Source organism: Stegostoma tigrinum, chromosome 5 (assembly GCF_030684315.1).
Source record: "Stegostoma tigrinum isolate sSteTig4 chromosome 5, sSteTig4.hap1, whole genome shotgun sequence".
Classification (NCBI taxonomy): domain Eukaryota; kingdom Metazoa; phylum Chordata; class Chondrichthyes; order Orectolobiformes; family Stegostomatidae; genus Stegostoma; species Stegostoma tigrinum.
Genome location: NC_081358.1, coordinates 38,135,979 through 38,159,247, shown reverse-complemented (window position 1 = coordinate 38,159,247; position 23,269 = coordinate 38,135,979). Strand labels below are relative to the sequence as shown.

At 37.3% G+C, this 23,269-nt stretch overlaps 2 protein-coding genes and 1 long non-coding RNA gene across 9 annotated transcripts in view; 1 reads left to right on the top strand and 2 right to left on the bottom strand.

Moving 5' to 3' along the window:
• The window catches only part of sntb1 (syntrophin, basic 1), a 150,780-nt gene extending 132,743 nt beyond the window's left edge, over positions 1-18,037 (top strand). For 3 of the 5 annotated variants that reach the window (XM_048529887.2, XM_048529886.2, XM_048529883.2), the window contains 2 exons: positions 6,417-6,607; positions 8,333-18,037. In XM_048529887.2, coding sequence (XP_048385844.1) covers positions 6,417-6,607; positions 8,333-8,425 — 284 coding nt within the window. In that variant the 3' untranslated portion in view covers positions 8,426-18,037. The remainder of the gene's footprint in view (positions 1-6,416; positions 6,608-8,332) is intronic. The other 2 variants (XM_048529884.2, XM_048529885.2) reach the window with 2 other exon arrangements.
• Positions 1,115-8,652, bottom strand: LOC132209580 (uncharacterized). The gene is made up of 3 exons (XR_009445740.1): positions 8,274-8,652; positions 7,865-8,003; positions 1,115-1,249 (listed from the first exon to the last, which is right to left on the bottom strand). It is a non-coding gene; the product is annotated as an uncharacterized LOC132209580 (long non-coding RNA).
• Positions 17,048-23,269, bottom strand: part of mtbp (MDM2 binding protein) — a 69,419-nt gene continuing 63,197 nt past the window's right edge. For 2 of the 3 annotated variants that reach the window (XM_048529882.2, XM_059645939.1), the window contains exon 22: positions 17,048-20,664. In XM_048529882.2, the coding sequence (XP_048385839.1) occupies positions 20,626-20,664 (39 nt within the window). In that variant the 3' untranslated portion in view covers positions 17,048-20,625. The remainder of the gene's footprint in view (positions 20,665-23,269) is intronic. The other variant, XM_048529881.2, reaches the window with a different exon arrangement.

Below are 23,269 nucleotides of genomic sequence, written 5' to 3'. Positions count from 1 at the left end.
TTTGGTCTGTGGGAGGAAACTGGGGCAACCAAAGGAAACCCACATAGACATGGGGAGAATGTGTGAACTCCAAATACAGTCACCAGAGGGTGGAATCAAACCCAGGTCCCTTGCACTGAGGTAGCAGAAGTAACCACTGATCCACCATGCCATCAAATTGTCTTTCTCAATGTTAAAGATAGTCTTGCTGCTCATTTCCAGATATACCGTTCACCTCCCATCTCAATCTTTCTACTTCTCTAATCATAGATCCCCTTCTTCTGTATTCATTATTCCTCTACTTACAGATTCCCTTTCTCCCCTACTTGTTGTTGCTCCAATCACAGCTGCAATTTTGTTCATGCATTTACCAGCAACTCTCACATTTGCTGTTGGGAGCTTGCTGTTCAGTCTTACTTAAACTTGCTATCACAGCAGTGTTATCATTTCAACATATTGCATATACCCCTTTTGTAATTAATAAGGAACACCATGAGTTTATAGAAAGACAAACTGCCCATGATGACACAGAGCATAAAGTTCTTTCAGAGAGCAGGTGCAGACTACGCAGGCTGAATGAGCTCCATCTGTGCAATAACATTTCTCTGATTCTGTGATAAATTATTAAGTATGACTCTAGTCTAACTGTCTGACTCAGAGCGGCCACAAGGCTAGACGATGTTGGTGTTGTGAATATAAAATGGTTCAGTAGAGCATGATCTGAGACTAGAGGTTAAGCTTAACGGCTGGGAAAGATCAGGGAGATACTTGAAATGCAAAATCTGGGAAAGGGAGATATCGGGTGCAAAAAGATTAAAACAAAACTCTTTCTTAAGCACAAATGTCTCTTGCATTAATGATCGCAAAATCCACCCATTTAAAAAAATTGAAACTCGATTAATAAAGAGGGAGAAGGATTATCCCAATGACTGTCCCAAGACCTTTTCTGAAACCGTTAAAAAAGCTAAATTAACTCATTTAATCAACCTGAGAAAATGGACAAATTTATTGTTCAACAATTAAAGGATCCCATTCAGGTGCCGCAGTAACAACTGTAGATGAATTAAATTAGCCTGCAGTCAACACTGAAAAACAGGCGCCACTGCAAGGCAAATTCTTTCATATCCTTGTCAAGGCAAATATGTTTGGGCTTCAGGCCAACACTCCGTCACATCAAAGCAGTTGGATTTGTGAACGCTTTTCCAGCAGCTTGTCTCACCCCTGTTAGACATTATTCTATGCATTGTGTTGCTTGCAGTTCAATGGAAGGCTATAATGTACAGAAAGGACATTATTGAGGCTCTGAGAAAGGTACAAAGGAGAATACCAGAACTGAGAGGTTATAGGTATGAGGGCAAACCTGAATTTGTTGTGGCTCTTTTCTCTGTAAACAGAAAGCTGATGGGTACCCTGTTGGAAGTCTTTAAAATTAAGGAAAGATTGAATAGTGTAGATATAAAAAGGATGTTTTCACCAATGAAGAATATTTGAACTCTCTATTTCTCTTCACCTGGCCATACACTCCTATTGATTTATATTGGTCAGTGGTCATGGTTAGCAAAGTACTGTGTAGTGTTTTGCCATTGCCATCTGTGGTAAGACTAACCAGGACACACACTGGTTCTTCATCAGGAATATTGGAAGGTTTGCAGGTGATAATTATCTTGTTAGGCCACATTAAGTACCTTCCATAACCATCAAGTACCTGATGTGGGACTTGAATATGGAATTCCGGCTCAGAGAAAGGAAACTACTCACATGCCACAAGACCTCTCTAGCAGAATTAGGAGCCATAAATACATTAATACATCCAAACAGGAATGCAGAAGAAAATTCTTTAGAGAAATCAGCATTAAAAGGATTAGATACAGCGAAAGGACACTAGATAAACACAAGGAGATAAAATAAGAGCTCTATGGCTCTATGACTCGTTGATCAGGTGAGATGAAAGGGGTGAAATAAGTCTTGTGTGATGCACAAAATCCAGTATAGACCAGTTGGGCTGAATGGCCTGTTTCCAAGCTGTTCTACAAATGTTGAACTTTCCAGGACCTTCTGAAACTTAATGTTGAGAGGGAGCACAATCCTGACTGAGTGGTCCTAAGATTAAACATTAACTGCACAACGCATAGGATTGTGTAGGTACACAAAAAGTTTGGGATATCTTCAGTTGTATCATTCAATCTCCTAGCTGCATTGTTGCACTGTACAGCTATGTAGTTGGGGGCCAGCAGCTGGAATATAATGGTAATATTAAACAAAACCTTCTATAACTAACCGTCAAGAATGTACAATGATACTAGTGATGCTTGAATGTAGAGCTTAGGCCAGTGCAGAGGCTGATATGTCAGCTGAAGAGAGTTTTAGTGGAAAGAATAAAGAAATGAAGTTAGAACTACTTCACGTGAGGTGGGAAATGAGATGCAGGGACAGTTAATATTCATAAGCACTAAATTTTATTTGTAAAGATGATAAGGTTGAATGGCTAGTATTTGGTTCACCTCACTACTTTTCAGTAAGATGGAGTGAATTAGTAACTTAATATTTCAGTATGAACTATGCTGGATGAGCTAAATAGAGTAGCAGTGACAAGTTTGATTAAGTGACACATTTAGTGTTTTTGTGAATCTTTACCCTATGCTTTAACTGATCCGTAATTTAGCATGTTGGGGTTTGTTGTATGAAAAGAAAGCATACACAATTGCTCCTGAAAACAAAATGTGAGGCTGGATGAACACAGCAGGCCAAGCAGCATCTCAGGAGCACAAAAGCTGACGTTTCGGGCCTAGACCCTTCAAGCCGCACCCCCCGCTACCTACTAACCTCATCCCACCTCCTTGACCTGTCCGTCTTCCCTGGACTGACCTATCCCCTCCCTACCTCCCCACCTACACTCTCTCCACCTATCTTCTTTACTCTCCATCTTCGGTCCGCCTCCCCCTCTCTCCCTATTTATTCCAGTTCCCTCCCCCCATCCCCCTCTCTGATGAAGGGTCTAGGCCCGAAACGTCAGCTTTTGTGCTCCTGAGATGCTGCTTGGCCTGCTGTGTTCATCCAGCCTCACATTTTGTTATCTTGGAGTCTCCAGCATCTGCAGTTCCCATTATCTCTGCTCCTGAAAACTGTCAGTTAGTTCTCTGGTGTTAACTATTGTACAAAGTGAGGAATGTCTCATTGAATGTTCCCTTGCATTTCTGTTGAGGGTGAGTGTAGGAGTTAGCAAACCGTTATTAAGACCTGTATTTTTGAAAATGAGATCAAAGAACTCTCCCAGTTGTATTTTCCCCCCCCCACCCCTCCTATGTTTATTACATTGCTGTTGGGATGCAGTTTGCTCAAAAGACAATTTGATTGGAACGGCATCACAGCCAAGGGCGTGACATTTTCAGCAGATACTTAGGTAGACACACAAAGCTTAAAGTTTTGGCAAAGATCTGTAGCTCAGGTTGTGGATGAGGTTGTTGACTTGGTCACCGAGCTGGCTTGTTTTTGTTTAGAGGTTTCCTCGCCATGCTAGGTGACATCATCAGTGGAGCCTCCGATGAAACAATTCTACCCTGCTTGGAATTTATACTATCCAGTCTGTTATGGTGAGTACTGTCATTTCAGGTTTTGATCTGTATGGGTTTGTATATGGGGTCCAATTCTGTATGTTTGCTGATTGAAGTACGGGCAGAGAACCAGGGCTCTAGGAATTCCCGTGCATGTCTATGTTTGTCTTGGTTCTCCACGCATACGTCAATCAACAAACATATCGAATTGGACCCCATATTCAAACCCATACAGATCAAAACCTGAAATGACACTGCTCACCATAGCGGACTGGATAGTATAAATTCTAAGCAGGGTAGAATAACGTTGTTTCATCGGAGGCTGTACTGATGATGTCATCTAGCATGGTGACTAAACGTCTGAATAAAAATAAGCAGCTCGGTGAGCAAGTCAACAACCTTAGACACACAAAGGCTTTCTTTCTGTATGTCTGCCATCATTTGTACAAGGCATTGATCAGGCCACATCTCGAATACTGTGTGCAGTTTTGGTCTCCTTACTTAAGCAGAATGTAAATGCGTTGGAGGCAGTTCAGAGGAGATTTACCAGATTTACACTTTGAATAAGTGGGTTGTTTAAGGAAGGCAAGACAGTGATCTTGTTTTCACTGGTACTTCAAATAGTGAAGTATGACTTCACTGAGGTATGTATTATCCTAAGCAGTCTGGACAAGATGGAAGTGGAAATGATATTTCCTAATCTGGGTGAGTCCAAAATGTGGGGGCACTGTTTCAAATTAAGGGTTGCTCTGTAAGACAGAGCTAGAGAAAATTTATTTCTCTCAGTTGTGTGACTTTGGAACCCTATGCCACAGAAGGGTGGTGAGGGTAGGTCATTATTCTCAAGGCAGAGGTCGACGGTTTCTTGTTAGAGAACAGAATCAAAGGTTAATGGGGTAGATGGAAATGTGGAATTTGAAAGACAGAGATCAGACACTTATTTTATTAAATGTTGAGCAGGCCAAGGGGTTGACTGGCCTACTTCCACTCCTTGTTCATATGTTCAACCCTACAAGCTCAGCAATTCTTGTGCAACAATTTCTAGATTATCTTCCTCCTCCTACGGTCTCCTATGAGTGCCTTCCTTCCTTATTCCTCCTACAGGTGGCTACCCCTTCATTGTGGGGATTTCAAGAACACTCTGGATGCGGAGATGTAAAGAATGTTCAAGTCTATTCAAGTAAACGCAGGGAAGAGTCTTCAACAAAGAACTCTCTTGCAAGTTTTAGTTACTACACGTTCAGGAGACAGTGTCCTAGCCTATTTGATCACATTTTCTATTTCTTTCTTTAACTATGCTTTGCTTCTCTCTAGAATGAAGAAAACCTATTTAACACACTGAACACTATTAATTCTTTACTTCCCACATCACCCTCAGTTGCACAGACCCCAGAATTTCCTCCATAAACTAATCGATATTTTCAATCTCTCTGTCTTGTCCACACTATTAATCCTTTATTTCCCACATCACCCTCAGTTGCATAGACCCCAGAATTTCCTCCATTAACTAATCGATGTTTTCAATCTCTCTGTCTTGTCCAAACCCATTTCTGGCCATGCAGTAAATCACCTCTGCTTGGCTTGGTAACTATTTAGGAAAAAATAAACTTTCTTTATTAAATAATGGGATGCAATGCTGGCATTATTGGCGAGGCCAGCATTTATTGCCCTTCATTAAGTGCCCTAGAGTTGGCAATTGTGAGCTCCTTCTTGAGTGCTGAAGTCCAGAGGCTGTGGGTAAATCCACAATGTTGTTAAGGAGGGAATTCCAGGATTTTGACCTGGAGATCAACTAACAGGCGTTTCCAAGCATTTGCTGCTATTGTCCTCCTAGGTGGTATAGATTGTGAATTAGCAAAGTGCTGAAAGAGGAATCATGGTGAGTTACTACAGTATTAGATTGAGGGAGGGTCATGATCACATTTGCCTAACATAGTCAATTTTCAGATTATTTATTGAGTTTAAGAAGCAGCAGTATAGATATGTGTTAACGGCTTTGGAATTGGGAAAACTTTCTGTAGAACAGAGAAGCAGAGTTGGTGGACACTTTGGTTTGGCGTGGTGGAAATGTGTAGTCTTTGTTTTTCCCACGAACTACTGGTCTTGTCCCTGGACTTCCCTTCTCACTTCCAAACTCCCCTTGTAGAAGTACGATATTCTGGGGGCTTAGCCATCTATGTTGTGTCAATGATCTGGCTGAACCATTTTGGCCAATGACTTCAGGCAGTTAGTTACTCATGTTGAGATGACTCTTGTCCCTTTGCCTGCTTTCATCTGAAGGTTATTTGCCATTTCTTCTTGGACCAAGACAACCTGTTCTCCCAAATACTGCATTGATAATAAAGCCCAATAAATCTTTGATGTCCATTCAACAGAACATCTTCACCTCAGTGATTCTTGTGATCTTGAGAAGGGTCACTGGACCCGAAACGTTAACTCTGTTTTCTCCTCCATAGATGCTGCCAGACCTGCTGAGCTTTTCCAGCAACTTTGTTTTTGTTCCTGATTTACAGCATCCACAGTTCTTTGGGTTTTGATTCTTGTGATCTTTTGTTTTCATGTTAGAGATTTATTTTATATTTCTAGAAGACTGGTTGTCACTGTAACATAGCTAAATGAGGTTGCATTCTACACAGGAAATAATAAATATGGAACACTGAAAAGTTTTAAAGGGAACCCCAATTTCCAAAAAGTGCATCTTGTAGATTATATTAAGCACCTTGGGACATTTCTGTCAGTTTTTGGTGATGGTGACTTGTTCTGTCTGATGGCACAATTCCATGATTACTCATGTTCCAAAGAACCATCTGTACCACTCAATGAGATTATATGCTATCGTAGGATCTTTTCCAAGATGTAATGTTCTATTGATTGTGTTATTTGCAGCGTGTACATACAGGACCCAGCAGTGCCTTCTGACCGTTCATTATACAAACGGATTTTCTATCTTGAAAGATGGACAAGAAGGAAGTATGCCAAAGCTGATTTGGCAATATCCCTTCGAGAAATTGAGAAACTCCTCTGATGATGGGGTGAGAATGCTCTTTCTAGACTTTGGTGGAAGAGATGGTGAAATTGTAAGTAATCCTTATTTGTCTGTCAATTGATAATTAATAATGAAGTTGAAGCACTGCAGAACGACTAACTGAAAATATCCAGGCTTTCTCTCACTGCAGCCACACTATTCCCACCTGGATTAGATATTTGTAGTGAATATCAAAAACGCTAGACAATACTCTAAGGTGCTTCATTACATGACATAACCACCATTAAATTTTAATAGCAAACTCAGGATGTTCCTTTTCTCAGATTCAATAATATGCACCTCTACTTCTACATGAATTATAGGCCATAATAAATGAGATTAATTTAACCAAAACTAAGAGACTTCTTACCACAGGAAACCTACACAAAAGGCCGTCAAGTTAATATGATAGAGGATGATGTGTTACAATCTTCAAACTGAAAGCTTACAACACATACACTTAGAGCTCCATATTGATTTTTAAAGTTAATAAACATCTTGGTTAAGACACTAATTACTACCACCATCTTCACTCAAGTTTCGGCTATATCTGGTGATGGCTAATCTGTAACTGGGCGTGCTGGAGGAAATGAAGTAGAACCAGAAAACAAATTCAAAACGTACTGCAGGAGTACAAAGTTATAATACACAAAATACCTCAATTTGTTGGTTCCTCTTGGCCAGATTCTCACCTTCCATTCTCTGTAAATTTCAATTCATTCAAAACCTTGCTGCCTAACTTACACCAAGTCTGTTCACCCTTGTGCCTGTGGAACTATATTAGCTCCCTGTCCAGCAATGTCTCAATTTTAAAATTCTTTTTGTTTTCAAATCCCTCCATAGCCTCAATACTCTCCATCACTAACTCTCCCAGCCCTTCAAATTTGAGAATTAGACATGCTTCCAAACCTGGCCTTGTACACGGAACTGGTTTCTTTTATTCCATCATTGGCAATTATATCCTCACCTACCTGGACTCTAAACTTTAGAATTTTTCTCTACATCTCTTTTTGTCTCTCGCTCTCTCTCTTCTCTGGCCCCTCGCCCCTCTTTAAAACCTAAGTCTTTGACCAAGCTTTCGGTTGCCTATCTTTGATATCCCTATGTGAAACTCGGTATCAGATTTCATTTGAGAACGCTCCCATGAGGTATTTTAAGTTGTTGATGTAAGCACCAGCTCATATTATGTATGCCTTCACTGATAGCAACAGTATGAATCTGAAGTTAGCCATTTATATTCTATTGCATGGTTGTTTGGCATCAGCATAAGATATTTTTCAAACATCAAATTTTGTTGAGTTTTACTCACCATTACTGCTTTGGTCAGGGGCATAGTTTTACATTATTGTCACATTTTGTTGAGATGTTAAAGAATCATGCTTCCACTGGGCCATTAAAGACATTGTTTCCGTTTGTTTATGTTGTACTCTTAACAAGTCTTGCACCATCTGTGGAGAAAGAAAGAGTTAAGTACTGAAAACAAAAAAGTGCTGGAAATCTCAGCGGGTCAGACAGCATCCATGGACCAAGAGCAAACTAACATTGAGTCTAGATGACTCTTCGTCAGAGTTCAGAACCAAACACAGATGTTCAGCCATCACCCAGTTTGCATTCAGTATTGTGGAAAATACAAACTATTGATATAAACAGTTTAAAAACTTTCATTTTCAAAATACAAGTGACTTGCCCTTTGACTTTAATAAAATACTTTTACTAACTGTTATGTAAGTTCGCCTTTTTAAAAACTCAAGTTTGTTATTTTGTTGTTCTTGTCCAGCAGTTGGATCTTCACTCATGCCCGAAACCTATCGTTTTTGTCATTCATTCGTTCCTTTCAGCAAAGATTGCGCGCCTTGGCTTGCTAGCCTGAAATGGAAACACTTGCAGAGTGAAGGAACTCTCCTTGGAAAGGTCTTATATAACTGTTGCAAATCAGCCTGAGAGGGAGGTGGGAGCATCTGTGTAAAGAGGGAAATATTTAATCTTTATTAAAATCAGACAAATAGTTTATTTAATGGAATAGAGAAAGTTGTAACAATCTGAAGCAAACTTAAGATTTTATAACAAGAAATTTTGTTTTCGATGATGCTATGAGAGGTCTAAATTTTTACAATCATTGGCAGTAGAGAAAATATTAATACCTTCTCCACAAATTTAACTTCTTTAAAAGCAGTTTACAGCCATACTGTTAATTCTGTTTTGTTCATTTTTTAAAAATTATACAATCTGAATTTTACACACAAATTTAAAGTCTGGACAAGCAATTATTAGTTATTATAAATGTAAAATGAAGACAAAGTCTAATTCATATTTTTTTGAAATAAACATGAAGCTTCTTTATTGTTTTAAACTGAACAGGTAAACAGTTGAACTAAATGTTACAATTTTGCTGATTTTGCCCAAACTGTAAAGTTTTAATATTGTCTTGTTACATGAATTTTGATTTGTCAAAGTGCTTACTTCACGTGAAACTCATTTAGAACTGTTGTGTTGACTTTCTATTTGTGAAAAAGTTAACTTTCAGCCAACATCATAAAAAAATTGTCATTATTACATCGCTGATTGTGGGTGCTTTGTATGCACATATCAGCTGTTCCATTGCCTAAGTCATAGCTTTGCTGTTAATTCATAAGTGCACTTCTGATTGAAATCATTGAGAGATTGAGGCTGTGAAAGTAATGGTAGTGAACACAAGACTTTCTTTTCGTTAGTCTGAAAATATTCCAAATTATTGTGGTGTTAAGATCATCCTGGCAGAATGACTGGTTAATGAAATCAAAATTAAACTGGGCCATTTAGCTGTTCCCACTAAAATGGCATTCCTGTCCATTGTAGACCTCCACGTTCAATTTTCCTTGCTATGGACATTTATCAATCACAGCTGGTCAGGAACAGTTTTTCCTTTTTAAAAAAAACTCCTTTTTGTAAAGTGATCCATTTGAACTTACAGGTTTATGTCCAGATTGCTTTTGGAACAACTAATAATGTTTCAGAATGTTTTCCTTTAGTTATAAAGGATAGCTTGCGCTGATTGGTGTGTCCGTTTTGCTACATTTTTGATGGAAGAAAATGGGAGCATAAAGTTAGGTAACAAAAGGTGGAAAGGTGGTACTTTTGCATCTATCTTTATTTATAGCAATAGTCTCTGCAGCATCTCTTTCCTAGTTTGAAATCATGTGCGTCAATGCTCATAATGATTTGTTTGAAACAAGTTTTAGAAAAATCCTGTCCATTTACTTAACGTTTATACCAAACATTTTTTGTACTATTTAACATACAAAGTTTGGCTACTTTATTTGCCCTGGGCATGAAGTGAAACCACGTAGTGGATTTGGCAGTTAATCTCTGTTCCCCCCCAACAGTTTTTACACTCAGAAATGAACAATTCCAACTGATCTGATTTTGCAATGAAATTGAAAATGTAGGGTTCTTTTGTGTACAAGTGGGGCCATCATTGCCTTCAACAGATCAACTAATCATTTAGTTTTATAGTAAGGTTATTGGAAAGCCATTTGACATTAAACAAGTTCGAAATGCAGACCTGGATTTAAACACTCATTCAGATGTGTGAATTTTCTAGGTTACTGCTGTTTAAACTAGTTAGTTTCAAGCATCATAGGTAGAATATATTTCTAAATTGTTTCTTGACAACAATATGCAAAATTGCAAGCACAGAAGCCTGTAGGCAACATAAATTAACTATTTCACATTAAGTCTCTAGAACAGAAGAAAATAAATACCCGATCACTATCATGTGTTGAATGGTAGGATCGGCATTGTTTGTAGTTGGATTGAAATCTAACTTTCTTCAAACTATACAAATTATAAAAAGTACCAGTTAAACCATGGGGTATTTAAAGGAGAAGATGCAAAATATATTACAGTTCAATGTGTTGAATTGTTATTAAATATAATTTAAATTGTTGATAACTGCCTATTATTGTACAGCAACTTAATATGAAATTTATAGATGGGATCTTAAAGCTGGGTTATCTAAAATAATGTATATTATTGAGATGTTTTAATGTTTAATTAAAGCATATTGCCATTGTAGTGCTATATTCTTTTCACTGAAAGGCATTTACCTCTTCTAATATGGATGCACCGAGTATCACTCAGGACTGTTAGAAATGCAGTTTCCTTAAATAGCTCAAAGTCATAAGGTGAACATAGAGAAGGCCATCCAGTCCATTTTAACCATGCAATGCATGGAGAAAAAACAGTAAACATTGTATTCACATTTTCCTTTAAAACAACAAAATGTTTTTATGTCTTCATAACAGTCTCAGGAAATAAAATTAGACACTAGACTCAAAAAGGAGACATTGCGACAGGTGAACAAAAATTTGTTAAGTTTTTCCTAAAAATAAAAGGAAAATTCTGTGGATGCTGGAAAAACTGGCAGCATTCGTAGGGAGAAAGCAGATGTGATGTTTTGTGTCCAGATTTCCTCCTCCAGAACTGAAAGGTGTTGGAAATTTTTTTAAAAATATATACTTTTAACAGAGGTGAAGGAGGAGCAAAGGAGCAAATGTTGGAAAGGCCCAGTGCAAAAGACAAAGGGGTATTTAAATGGTGGTGAAAGAGGAAAGGTGATGCTCACACCCACTTTACATTTCTTTTCCTCTTTTGCACTGTACCTCTCCATCTGCCCTCTTGTTCCTCCCTCACCTCAGTCAAAAGTTCACTAAAAAGAAACAATTTTTCAATACCTTCCAGTTCAGGAGAACATTTGAAACATTAACTGTGTTGCTCTCTTTACAAGGCTTTTTGCCAAGTGCTGGAAAATGGGATTAGACTAGTTAGGTGGTTATTTTTCACCACTATAGATTCTTTATCTTTGCAGTCGATCTCTTGTACATTTAAAGGTACAGGAGCAGAATTAGGCTGTTCGGCTCAGAGTCTGCTTCACCATTCAATCGTGGCTGATGTGTTTCTCAACCCCGTTCTCTTGCCTTCTATCCTTGATTCTACTTGCAATCAAGAACTTATCAATCTCTGTCGTTAAATGTGCTCAATGACTTGGCCTCCACAGCCTTGTGCGGCAATGAGTTCCACAGTTTCACCACCCTCTGGCTGAAGAAATTCTTCCTCATATCGAAAGGGCCAGGCCCTCGGTTCTAGTCTCTCCTACTAGATGAAACATCTCCATGCCCACTCTATCCAGGCCTATCAGTATTCTGTAAGTTTCAATGAGAACCCCACTCCATCCTTCTAAACTGTATTGAGTACGGACAAGCCAAGGTTTCTTCTTGTAAACCTCTTCTGTACTCTAACTCCAGCACAGCCTTCCTTGGATACAGGTCCCAGAACTGCTCACAATATTCCAAATATGGTCTGACCAGAGCCTCATATGGCCTCAGCAGTACATCTGTACGTATCTCTTGTATTCGAACCCTTTCAAAATGAAGGTTAACATTACATTTGGTTTCCTAACTGCCAGAAGAACCTGCATTTTAACCTTAAAAGAATCCTGAACAAGGACTCCCAAGTCCCTTTGTGCTTCAGATTTCCAAAGCTTTCCCCTTTTTAGGAAGTGGTCTGTACCTCTTCTTCTCACCACAGTGCATAACCTCAGGTTTTCCATCAAAATGGGCCTTGAGTATTATAGATACAACATTTTAAATCATAACCTCACTTCAAAGTGCATCAAAATAAATCTAAAAGAAATAAATTATCCTTAAGGAAGAAATGTCCTGTTGACAGTACAACTCCTGCTCCTTTCCTTGCAATTAAGCTACATTTTAAAAAAACTAACTGCATGCACAAGCATTATTTTCATATTAAGAATCCACTGCTTTTAATTACTATTAGCACTCAGTTCATTGGACAATGCAGTTGTACAATTCTGTTAATAATATTATTCTTAACTAAGAAAAAGAGTGGACTTTGAAGTATTCAGAGAGCTGGAAACTATTCATCCATTTATGGTATAGAAATGTGGTCCTAAACTGAGGATTAGATTCTGTTAAGATTTCAAAAATTTAAATAATTTTTAGACAAATTAAAACATTAGAACCTTGTATATGTGTAAGATCTTAAAAGGTGGGACTTCATATGTAGAAACACTAATACCAGTACTGAAAAGGCACTATTTTGCAAAATACTGTAACATTATCACTGCACTAAGCTATATTTAATAATTTAGACTATTAACATGCCTTTCTACTTTTGACTACTCTCAAATGTGTACTTCAAATTATTTCCATTTTTCTCAATCTTAACATGTTTTTGTAAATCTAGATCAGCGCTGTAAAGTTACAACCATGATGTAATTTAAATAATATAAATTAAAACACTCCAACTAGTTGATTATCCATGCCAATTAATTTAGAGATAGATATAAATATTAGCCTGTAATGTCTGTAGTATTGCCACAACTGGAAAAGGTTAACACTGCTAACAAGTTGCCTTGAGAAAGAAAGAACTCATGACTCCATTCAAAAGCAAATGTTTAATTTTTTAAAAAGAGGGACAAGCACAGGAATGCGAATTTCATTTAGTTTTTCATCTGATGATTCAAAATTCAAACTTCATGATCAGTGCAAATTGTTCAATATTTGTAATGCTGATTTAGTTAAAATAAACATGAGGTGGTCATTTATTTAAAGGGAAAGGACACTAAATACCAGTAAGGCAATGAAGTCAGCATTCTTTCTAAATCCTAATCGCTGTTTGATTTTTTTTTAAAATGCAGTCTGGCAACACTTTTTTGGATCTGAACTGGTCCGTTTAAAGGTAACCTCCTGGGGTGAAGGTTTGCAGTAATACAAGGAAAAATAACATTACTGCAACAAAGACAATTGATTGATTGAGATTCCAAATATTGTGAAGAGGGATCAGGTACCTAAAACCTGCTAGAACAGCGTTGGCAATGTCATAGATTGAGGAGACAATACAAGATGGGGTGAGGAATCGGGATGGAAGAGAAGGTAAATAGGGAACAGAAACAAAAATGCAGACGAAGTACCAGTGGATGCAAGTATACATACGTCATTCAAGTAACATTAGATTTCAAGGACATAATTGCCATCTAGAGAAAATGAATAATGAACCTGTCAACAATTCCCACTGAGTGGGTACCAGTGTACATGGTGTTTCCATGTATACAAATTCCTGGATTTTTTTTAAAAATCCATCAGACAACCATAATAGGACCTATCAGCTTCAGTGAGTTCAAATGACAAGATCACCAATCAAATCCATGAGGATGGTGGAAGCTGAGATAATGATTTCAAAAGGAAATTTGATTATCATTTGAGCGAATGAAACTTGCAAGGCACCTGAGATAGTTCTGGAGGAACTAAACTGACTGAATTGCTCTACAGAGCTAGCATGGACTCAATAAGCAGAATGATCTATTTCTTTGGCATAATGACCCTACTGATAAATTTTCTTTTGTACTTTTCAGGTCCAGCTAGTGAAGTGAAATTGGTGCAACATTTACATCTATGGTTGCCTCACAGAAATGGAATTTGTATCTAGTTTCCCCTCAATGGCATCCTTGCAATTTCCCAAAGTCACTTCATATTGTAGAGTTTGCATTCTCACTCTGCATAAAGATATTTCTTCATCTCAGGAAAGATATGAAAGCTTTAGAGAGGGTGCAGAAGAGATTTATGAAAATGATGCCAATGATGAGGCACTTCAGCTCTAAGGCTAGCTTGAAGAAGTAGAAGTTGTGCTCCTTTAAAGGTTAAAAGATTTGACAGATGCTCAAAATCATGAGGGATTTCAAACACATAGAAGAGAGAAAGAAATTCTTCCCCTTGGCAAGATCAAGAACCAAGGAGACAGATTCAAGGTGATTATCAAAAGAACAAAAGGCAAGGAGAAAAATGCTCCTGCAGGAAATGGTTAGAATCTGGAATGAAATACGCAGAATGGTGGACGCAGGTTCAACAGTGGCCTCAGAAGGAAATTGGATTTGTAGCCAATAAGAAAAATAATGTCGGGGTAACAGGGAAAAGGCATAGAAGAGAGATTAGGTGGATTGGGTAATACATTCAACAGGTTACACAATAGACATCTGATCATTCTATTTAATGAGTGATGACCTTTAAATTCCCATCTTCTCAAAATAAAGGGATGGAAATTTTCCAACTCTACAGAGCTCGAGTAGTGCGCACAGTTCTGGACACTACTTCTGAGATCATGTGACCTTGGAAGGGACGCAGAACAGATTAACCAGGACAATACCGTGACCTAAACAATCAATTATACAAGTTGCATAGTTCAGATTTCTATTTTCCATGAAGATAAAGGACTGATCTAATTGAGACATATTAGATGATTAATGGGAGTTATTGGAGAGGAACTACTCCTTTGATGTAAGAGTCTTGTACAGGGAGGCAGTACCTTCAGCCAGGCCATTCAAGGATGATGTAAGGAAGGCCTTATTCATACAAAAGATTGTGGAAATTTAGAACCCTCCATGGTGCAGGTATCAATTAGATTTCCAAAATGGAGATTGATAGACTTTTTCATAAAATAAGGGTAATAAGAGGTTGCAGAACTAATGCAGATAAAATGAGTTAAAATACAGATCAACAATTACAGCACTAAATGACAGCAGAATGGGGCTGAAGGCTTACTGTTCCCTAACCTGCAGAAAAGCTAACAGGTACAGAATCTGACCCCAAAACTTTTCAGATTCTTTAAATCTGATAGCAAAGATTCATTCAACTTTACTCATTTACTTTGAAGCAATGGTCTTTGGGCTGTTTCCAGCTGTACAATATTTTCAGTTGTCAGTTTTTTCTGGGGCTGGCTGGAACTTTAAGCTATTTAGCTTCTCCATCTTTGTTACATTGACAAACATTGAGCTGTGAAGTTATAAACTTAAAACAAATCTGGTGAGGAAAGAAAGATAGGCAGGTGAAACAAGAACAATAATTTTTTTAAAAATTTAAAATAAATCCATCCTTTAACATGGCTTTAATTATGATCAAAAATATATATGTTATTTTGTTTATGGAGCACATTTCCTTTAATGTGCTATAATTGAAGACGAATAAGTGAGGGAGATGGTTGATGTGAAATACTGAAGTGTCCTTTAATTTCCTGTATTTCACCCCAACGATGGGATGAACGTCTCTTCCTGCAATCTGTAAGGATTCCAAATGAAAGGACAACTAGGCAGTCTCTACTAAAATCATCAGGGGTCCTGCTCCCTAATCTTGCAAACTAGTAATCTCACTTAACATAGCCTATGATAATGTCCAGTGTAACAAATATAAAGCATTAACAGCAGTACAATTATATTGCTTAACGAGCTAATGGATTTAGGCACATGGGTGGAGCTGCATTGAAAACTGAGATAGACAGAAGGGATCAGCAATAAATATTTAATTCCAAGCATTTCAACAAATAACCTAAAATGTAAGCAATTTTTTTTATCAACGAGGCAAATATCTGGCAAGCTTTCACTGAGTGCTCATATTTTGATCTATTCATCGGACTTCCTTAATTACTTAAAAGTGGAGAAAGTCTTGTGTAATTTAAATTTTGAAATTAGGGCAGCAGATGCATGGGACAAGCAAATCCACAAAGTTTCCCTCCATTTCTATGATTCTATGAAAGTCTCTTACCATCCTTATTTGGAATTATATTGCTATTCCTTCAGTATCATTCTGTCAAAATCCCGAAATTCCCATCCTAACAGCACAATGGGTGCGCTTGCATGACAAAAACTACAATGACTTCAGGGGTCTATGAACAAATAAAGAATTAAAGTTGTTTCATTGGATAATACTCACAAGAGCAGCCAATTGAAGTGCAGCTAGTCTGAGAATAAACAAAATAGGAAAAGACCAAAACTAAAGATGGTCATGTGTGGGTGCATAAATTTAGTTGCCGTCAAGCCTTTATTTCTGCCACACTTTTTATTTGAAATGACCCTGCAGCATATATGTAATACTACATAAAAATCTTCAACACTAGCGTCAAATTACTTTCTGCTCCATAACTTGTTTCTCATCTTTCATACATTACCTTCACATCCATAAACCTCTACAAGACCTTAACTTACAACCTCCGGCAGAATCACTGGGCTATATTATTCTTGCAAAAATTCAGCAAAGACTGAATGGCATCAGACCAATTTCCCCATTTGCATCATTCACTATGGCGGTATATTCCCTCTGTTCTCCCTTTGCCAGGGCTCTGTAACAGGGAACTATCATAAGCCTGCTCAATTAAATGTCACTTAAAAATCTGATGCTGTTAATAATTTACCTTTTAGAAACTTCCTTAATTATTCTAATCCCTGTTCAACGTATGCATTCCCTCTTTCTCCTCTCTACTTTGCTGGCTGATTTTCACAATACAATGAACTGTACATAAAAGCATTTTCAGTGTACTGGAAAGGAAACTTGGTTCAATACACAGATTGTCCAGTTGATGTTAACAGATATTTGCCAGATTCACAAAATCAGCAGGCCAGTTAATCATGACCTTCCTGGCTGCTGAGTTCATAAAATCCATCATGTTCACTTGAAGTGACGGACTATACAGATTCTACACATCAGCACCCTACAGAGGGCAACGTGAAAGCAGCTAGGTGTAAACTGTTGCGTTACTTTAGGTTAAGGCGAAATCATATCTAGTACATCTTCTGTAATCAAAGTGCAAATGTTGAGTTAAACACAAAAAAAAGGTTAATGCCAAAGATTTCAGAAGATATAGCACTAGGGAGAGATTTGGAATTAACTTACTGATCATTTATGAGATAGTTTTTTTGTAGCATTTCGACTACGCATTAGATTGATATGAAGTTCCCAAGAACTTAATTAAAAATGTATTTTTCTCTTTAAGTGCAAACAACTAAATTACTAGTTTCTCAGCAATTCTACAAGTCTGAGCTTCTATTTGCCGATGAGTATTTTGCTGATATACTGAATAACTGTGAAAAAATATTTATAAAATTTGAACAATTAATCCACAGCTGATACTTTAATGTGCCTTCAGTTCTCATTTACATATTAAGTACTGTGACAAATGCATATGGGCTACGATATATTTTGATTTTAAGTATGATACCTACACAATCTAATGAAGCGTTAAAATGAACTTGGTCTCTGTAAAGACTAATATTCATCATATGCTAACGGCAAAGATACATTTCAAACTGAATAAGAGCCCACTAATTAAATATTATAACTTTACGTAGAGAATGGAGACAGAATTCTCAACTTTAATTTTATTGGTGGGTTCAGCAAACCAGCAAAAGCAAGAAAAGGTTACAAGTTTTCTGAAGGATCCAGCTTTGCAAACTCATTTTGTATATCCACAGCTCTCAGTAATATAATTGAGACAGTTAATGTGTAAAATTTGAATTTTGTGAACTGATGTATAATTTACCACAAAAAAGTGTCCTGCTCATTTTCTGTACTTTTTACTTAATAAACAAAATGAAGCTTTTCCCTTTAGTTTTAAGAATATGCTTGACAATTGATTGTATATAAATGAATAATGAATAAAAGACGATCATAAACTTTATTTCCGTGTGTTCATTTGCTTCTTTCCAGAAGTGTTACCTACAAAAGGAAGCTAATTTGCGTACAAGTTGGCTTTGAGTAACTAGATTTAAAACAGTTTTCAGAAAATGTGCACAGCCTTACAGCATAATCAAACAAACAAAAATCACCATTTTGGAAATACGTTCATTCGACCAGTTGTTTCAAATTTTTCACTAGTTGCCCTCCACAGGTCAGAAGCTGGACCAGTAAATGATCTAGGTAAATCAGAGCTATTTTCCCAATAAAGACAATTGACTTCACATAATATCACAACTAGTCAAGTGCAAGATAACTTGGAGTAACTTAGACCAAGTTCAAAAGGTTCAGTCCAGATACTTGCAATATGTGACGGGCTCAGTGATGGCTGTTGAATGAATTGCATGAGATTGTTTCTAAAGATTTTATATGGTCTTTATATTATTACTGCTTTAACATTACATATACAACTGTTCTCAAGGTTTAAGTATTAGGCTAAATGAGAGAGATTCATTGAGAACGGCCTGTAGAATTCTCTACTTAAAGGTGATGCTCTGGTTGTTCCTCAGATTGCTTTCCCCCTTACTTCTTTAATCGTGTCTTCATATTTTAAAACAATAATCATCACTTTTGATATAGTGCAGTTTTCATCTTTCACTTTTCAAATGGCTGTCAATAATTTAGATTTTAAAATGCCTAAGTTAGTGAAGATGCTGGGAAAAAGTACAATAAAAACAGAATTAGAATAAATACTGTAGAATTTTTGTACAAATAAATGTATACGTTTCTATGAAGCTGCAGCATTTAGAACATAGAACATAGAACATTACAGCACAGTACAGGCCCTTCGGCCTTCGATGTTGTGCCGACCTGTCATACCAATCTGAAGCCCATCTAACCTACACTATTCCATGTACATCCATATGCTTGTTCAATGTCGACTTAAATGTACGTAAAGTTGGCGAATCTACTACCGTTGCAGGCAAAGTGTTCCAATAGCAAGAGTGCAATCCAAACCAGAATAGTTGCCTACTGGCTAGTTCAGGAAAGCCGAAGGAATATTGGCCAAATTAGAAGGCACATAGGTTGTTTTGTTTGATCATGTATTTTCCTTGAAAGGATCAGTCATACTCTGATTGTGCCTCCACAGAGGTCAGTGTGATGCGTGGAAATTGCTTCTGGTGTTTAAATATTGTTGACAAACAGCGCCTCTTTACTCTGGTAAAGAGAATATTTGTTAGCTTGTCAGTGAGCTGGAGATGGGCAGAACCAGCCTAAGATCTGAGGCAGAATTTGGATAAGCAAACGGCAAACAGCCTATTTAAATTGGACATCTATGAAACACAGAAAACAAAATTCTCAACCAAAATGACGATAATGTCTCCTGATGAATGTGCAACAAATTGTTGCCAACTAACACAGTCATGAGAGGCCAACTAGAGAATCGTGGAATGTTATCACAAAGCAAAACTAAAAAGCTTGACTTATTGTGTCTGTGCTAAATCTCAGTAAGAAGTAGCTAAATTCGCCACCCACCTCCCCCACCACCACCACCATTGCCCTTTTTACCCCTGCCCTGCAAATTTTGCTCCATGTAATTATTCAGTTGTCTTTAGAAAGTTATTTAATCTGCTTTAACCACCTATTCGGATATTGCAGTTTGGAAAAAGCAGGATTCTTTTTTGTTTTTGCTTTTTCTCCCCACCAATGACCTTAGATTTTGACCTTGGTACATAGTGTCAGAAGGGCCAGTAAACAGTTTCCCTCATTTACTTTAGTTAGCCTGAGCAAATGACTGTTCTTCATTATTCTACTTCATTATTCTATGTTCTCATCCTCACCCAAACTATAAGAGAACGTTTTCTATCCTGAAAACTATAATAAAGGACATAGGATCAGTTTCTTCATTGATTCTTTGACTCTGACAATATTCTCAGGCCATTTTACAAGATGTGGTAAGGCAGGATCGCATTATAATTCTTTGTAAAGAATCAAAAGAATGGATTTTTGCTCCACGGTTCATACCAAAGCAAGGCAAATTCAATATTTTAAAAGGGAACAGAGAAGATACCCTATATTTTAAGTTAATTCGCTACTTAATATTTGAGTGCTTGCTGTTGTGAAACAAACGTATTTCTTTGTTTCTGAAAGTTTATAATATTTCAAAGTCATTTGATTTTAACGCAGCTGGCATAGCTGCAGGAACTGATAGGGTGGATTTTTGTTTGGTCACAAAACACTTAAAATCAAACAGATAAAAACCAGCACATTTTAATTTTAAAATTGGAAAAAACAGTAAAAACTTAAGATTCAAGGCTTTAACTGGATTATAGATGTTTTAGGAATGAAATGCATATTGTTTCGATACAAAAAGAATATGCATAATCTCAATTATTCTACTAGTCTCCGAGTACCTCAGCATCCAGAATAAGAACAAAATCATTGAAGTTGCTATGTAACACAATTAAACACATTTTTATTTTTGGTTACTTCATGCTGCATTCACGTTAAGAGCTTGTCAATGAAATCCCAGCAGATAAGGAAGCTTTTAGCAGGATTTCCAGTTTCTAGAATTTCACTTCACATCAGCTTTTTCCAACACCCAGTCAATCACCTAGATGAGAAACAGCAAACAGATTTGGTGTCAGAAATAATGGGAACTGCAGATGCTGGAGAATCCAAGATGACAAAGTGTGAAGCTGGATGAACACAGCAGGCCAAGCAGCATCTCAGGAGCACAAAAGCTGACGTTTCGGGACTAGACCCTTCATCAGAGCTCTGATGAAGGGTCTAGGCCCAAAACATCAGCTTTTGTGCTCCTGAGATGCTGCTTGGCCTGCTGTGTTCATCCAGCTTCACACTTTGTTATCTTAAACAGATTTGGTGTAACTGTTTGTTGATTTGCTGCTTTTGATTACCATTCTGCATTGTAGACCATTACTTTATTTAAGGTGGCAACAAATTATAGGTGTATAACACCTTTAATGCAGTGACTATCACAATAGGGTGTTTTATGAAAAATTTCAGTTTAAGGTAAAGGACTAAATAAGCTTCTTAGTCATGGTGAGAGAATTTGGAAAGGAGACTGCAAGTTGATTGAAGAGGAGTTTTCGGAAGTTATTGTTTACACTCAGGGTTAAGTGTTAACATGAAAGGATTTAGAGAGGGAGTTATAGCTAAAAGTTTCCTCACCAATAATAAAACAATATAAAGGAGGATAATGAATAAAATAACTCAACCGAAGAACCAAAAGATAGAGGTTTTGCAGAGACGGAGTGAAGTAATACAATGGAACTAAATGAGAAGAACAAAAAGCCAATATTTGCTCTGCAAGGTAAAAGCAATCAACATGTAGGTGGAGTTTGTGAACATTGGAGGTTAAAGGCTGACAAAAGGCTGTGTTAAGTCTATCTGGTACAAAGGTCAGTTGCAGTGGCAGGGTTAGAAAATAGTTCTCAACACATGAATGATGTGGGGGTTGAAAATTCTTTGTATAGGATACCAAGGACTTCAATTGCTTGGTTCAGAGCAGGTGAAGGGCAGCTGGATAAAGCCAATGTTCAAGCTTAAAAAATGTTATACTCATCCACAAACAGAGATCAGACAGCTTGTAGGAACGGAACTAGTCATAGGTTCAGGAACTAACACAGAGAAGAACAAGCCACCATTTATAATAGTTCACACCATGGAATTGATTGGAAAGGAAATTAAATAAGTCCATGCATGTATCACAGGGGAAATTGAACTAACAAGCCAAGATAAACAAGCTATTAAACAGGATGTAAAAATACTTTGAATCATATGCCACTATTGCATCTTATTTGGTTCTTGAAAATAGTTGACCTTTTCGCATTGCCCAATATAGAAACATGCTGCCTTCAGTGAACAGCAACATTTCACAAGAAAAAAAATTTGCTCAACTTTCAGAAGCAACTTAAGCACATGCTCTGTCAATGCAGGTTAAATTCATGAGCTAGATGAAGTCTTGCTGAAACATTTCTCCACTATGATCTGAAAGTCTAATTTTCCAAAAATGAATTATGTTGTCAAATTAATTTCTTCATGAAGTCATTCATTGGAATAGTGGCAATGCAGACAGGTTATTTTAGGTGTTCCAGTGAAACTAGACATACTGGCTTAGAATAACTCAGTGGGTATAAGGTTATGAAGGTTGGATAAGCTGTAAGCCATTGAAATTGCTGCCACAAGGATGTAGAGATGCAATTAAAGTCGAACATTGCTTTGGTGGTAAAGAGGGAGGATGTACCAGATTAAAACCAATCAACAATCTATGATGCCTCCAAGTGAGGCAATGTTTCTGTTGGAAAACACAATACGAGTGAAAATGAACAAGGTCCAGGATTAACAGGTTATCGTCCTTCACTCTTGCCTATTCCATCAGCCCCAAGTGGCTTGCTTTCTTCCCTTTACTAAATTAGCTTTAAACTTAGACTACATTGTTAAAGTGACACTGTGCAGCTAATACAAAATCTGTCAAATAATTTTGTTCTATAATGTAAAGGCTATTCTATTAAATGGCTGTGCATATCATTATGGTAGAAACTTGTTTCATGTTTTCGCGTGGTGTCAGCAATGTGACTTCATGATATAAGCAATCTGATCATTCATAAAATCTAAAACAAAATGGGATAATCTGGGAATAGCAATTAAAACCACTAGTTTCCATGAACCAGCTGATTTTTTGTTTTGATTCATACATAGGAAGTGGGTGGGCATCACTGGCTCTGCCAGCATTTACTGCCCAGAGGGCAGCTAAGATTCAACCATATTGTTGTGGCTCTGGAGTCACATGTAGACCAGAACAGGTAAGGACATGAGTGAAAAAGTTACGTTTTTCAACAATGTTTTCATAGTTATCATTAGGTTACACTTCATTCGACACAGTTCAGATTTTTATTGAATTCAGATTAAAATTCCTCCATCTGCCATAGTGGGATTTGAACACTGGTCCCCAGCAAATTACTTGGGTCTCTACGTTAATAGTCTTGTTATAATATCACTAGGCCAATAAAATGAAATGTGTGTACAGCGCCTGTGATAACTACAGTTACAATCATCTCTTAATTTACCATATCCCCATGGTTTCCCTGATTTGCATATACAATTAAATAGGGATGTGACTGAAGATCTTTATTGTTGTTGAAACTGCACTGCAAGTTCCTCTTCAAAATCACATTCTGTTCTGACTTCGAATATAT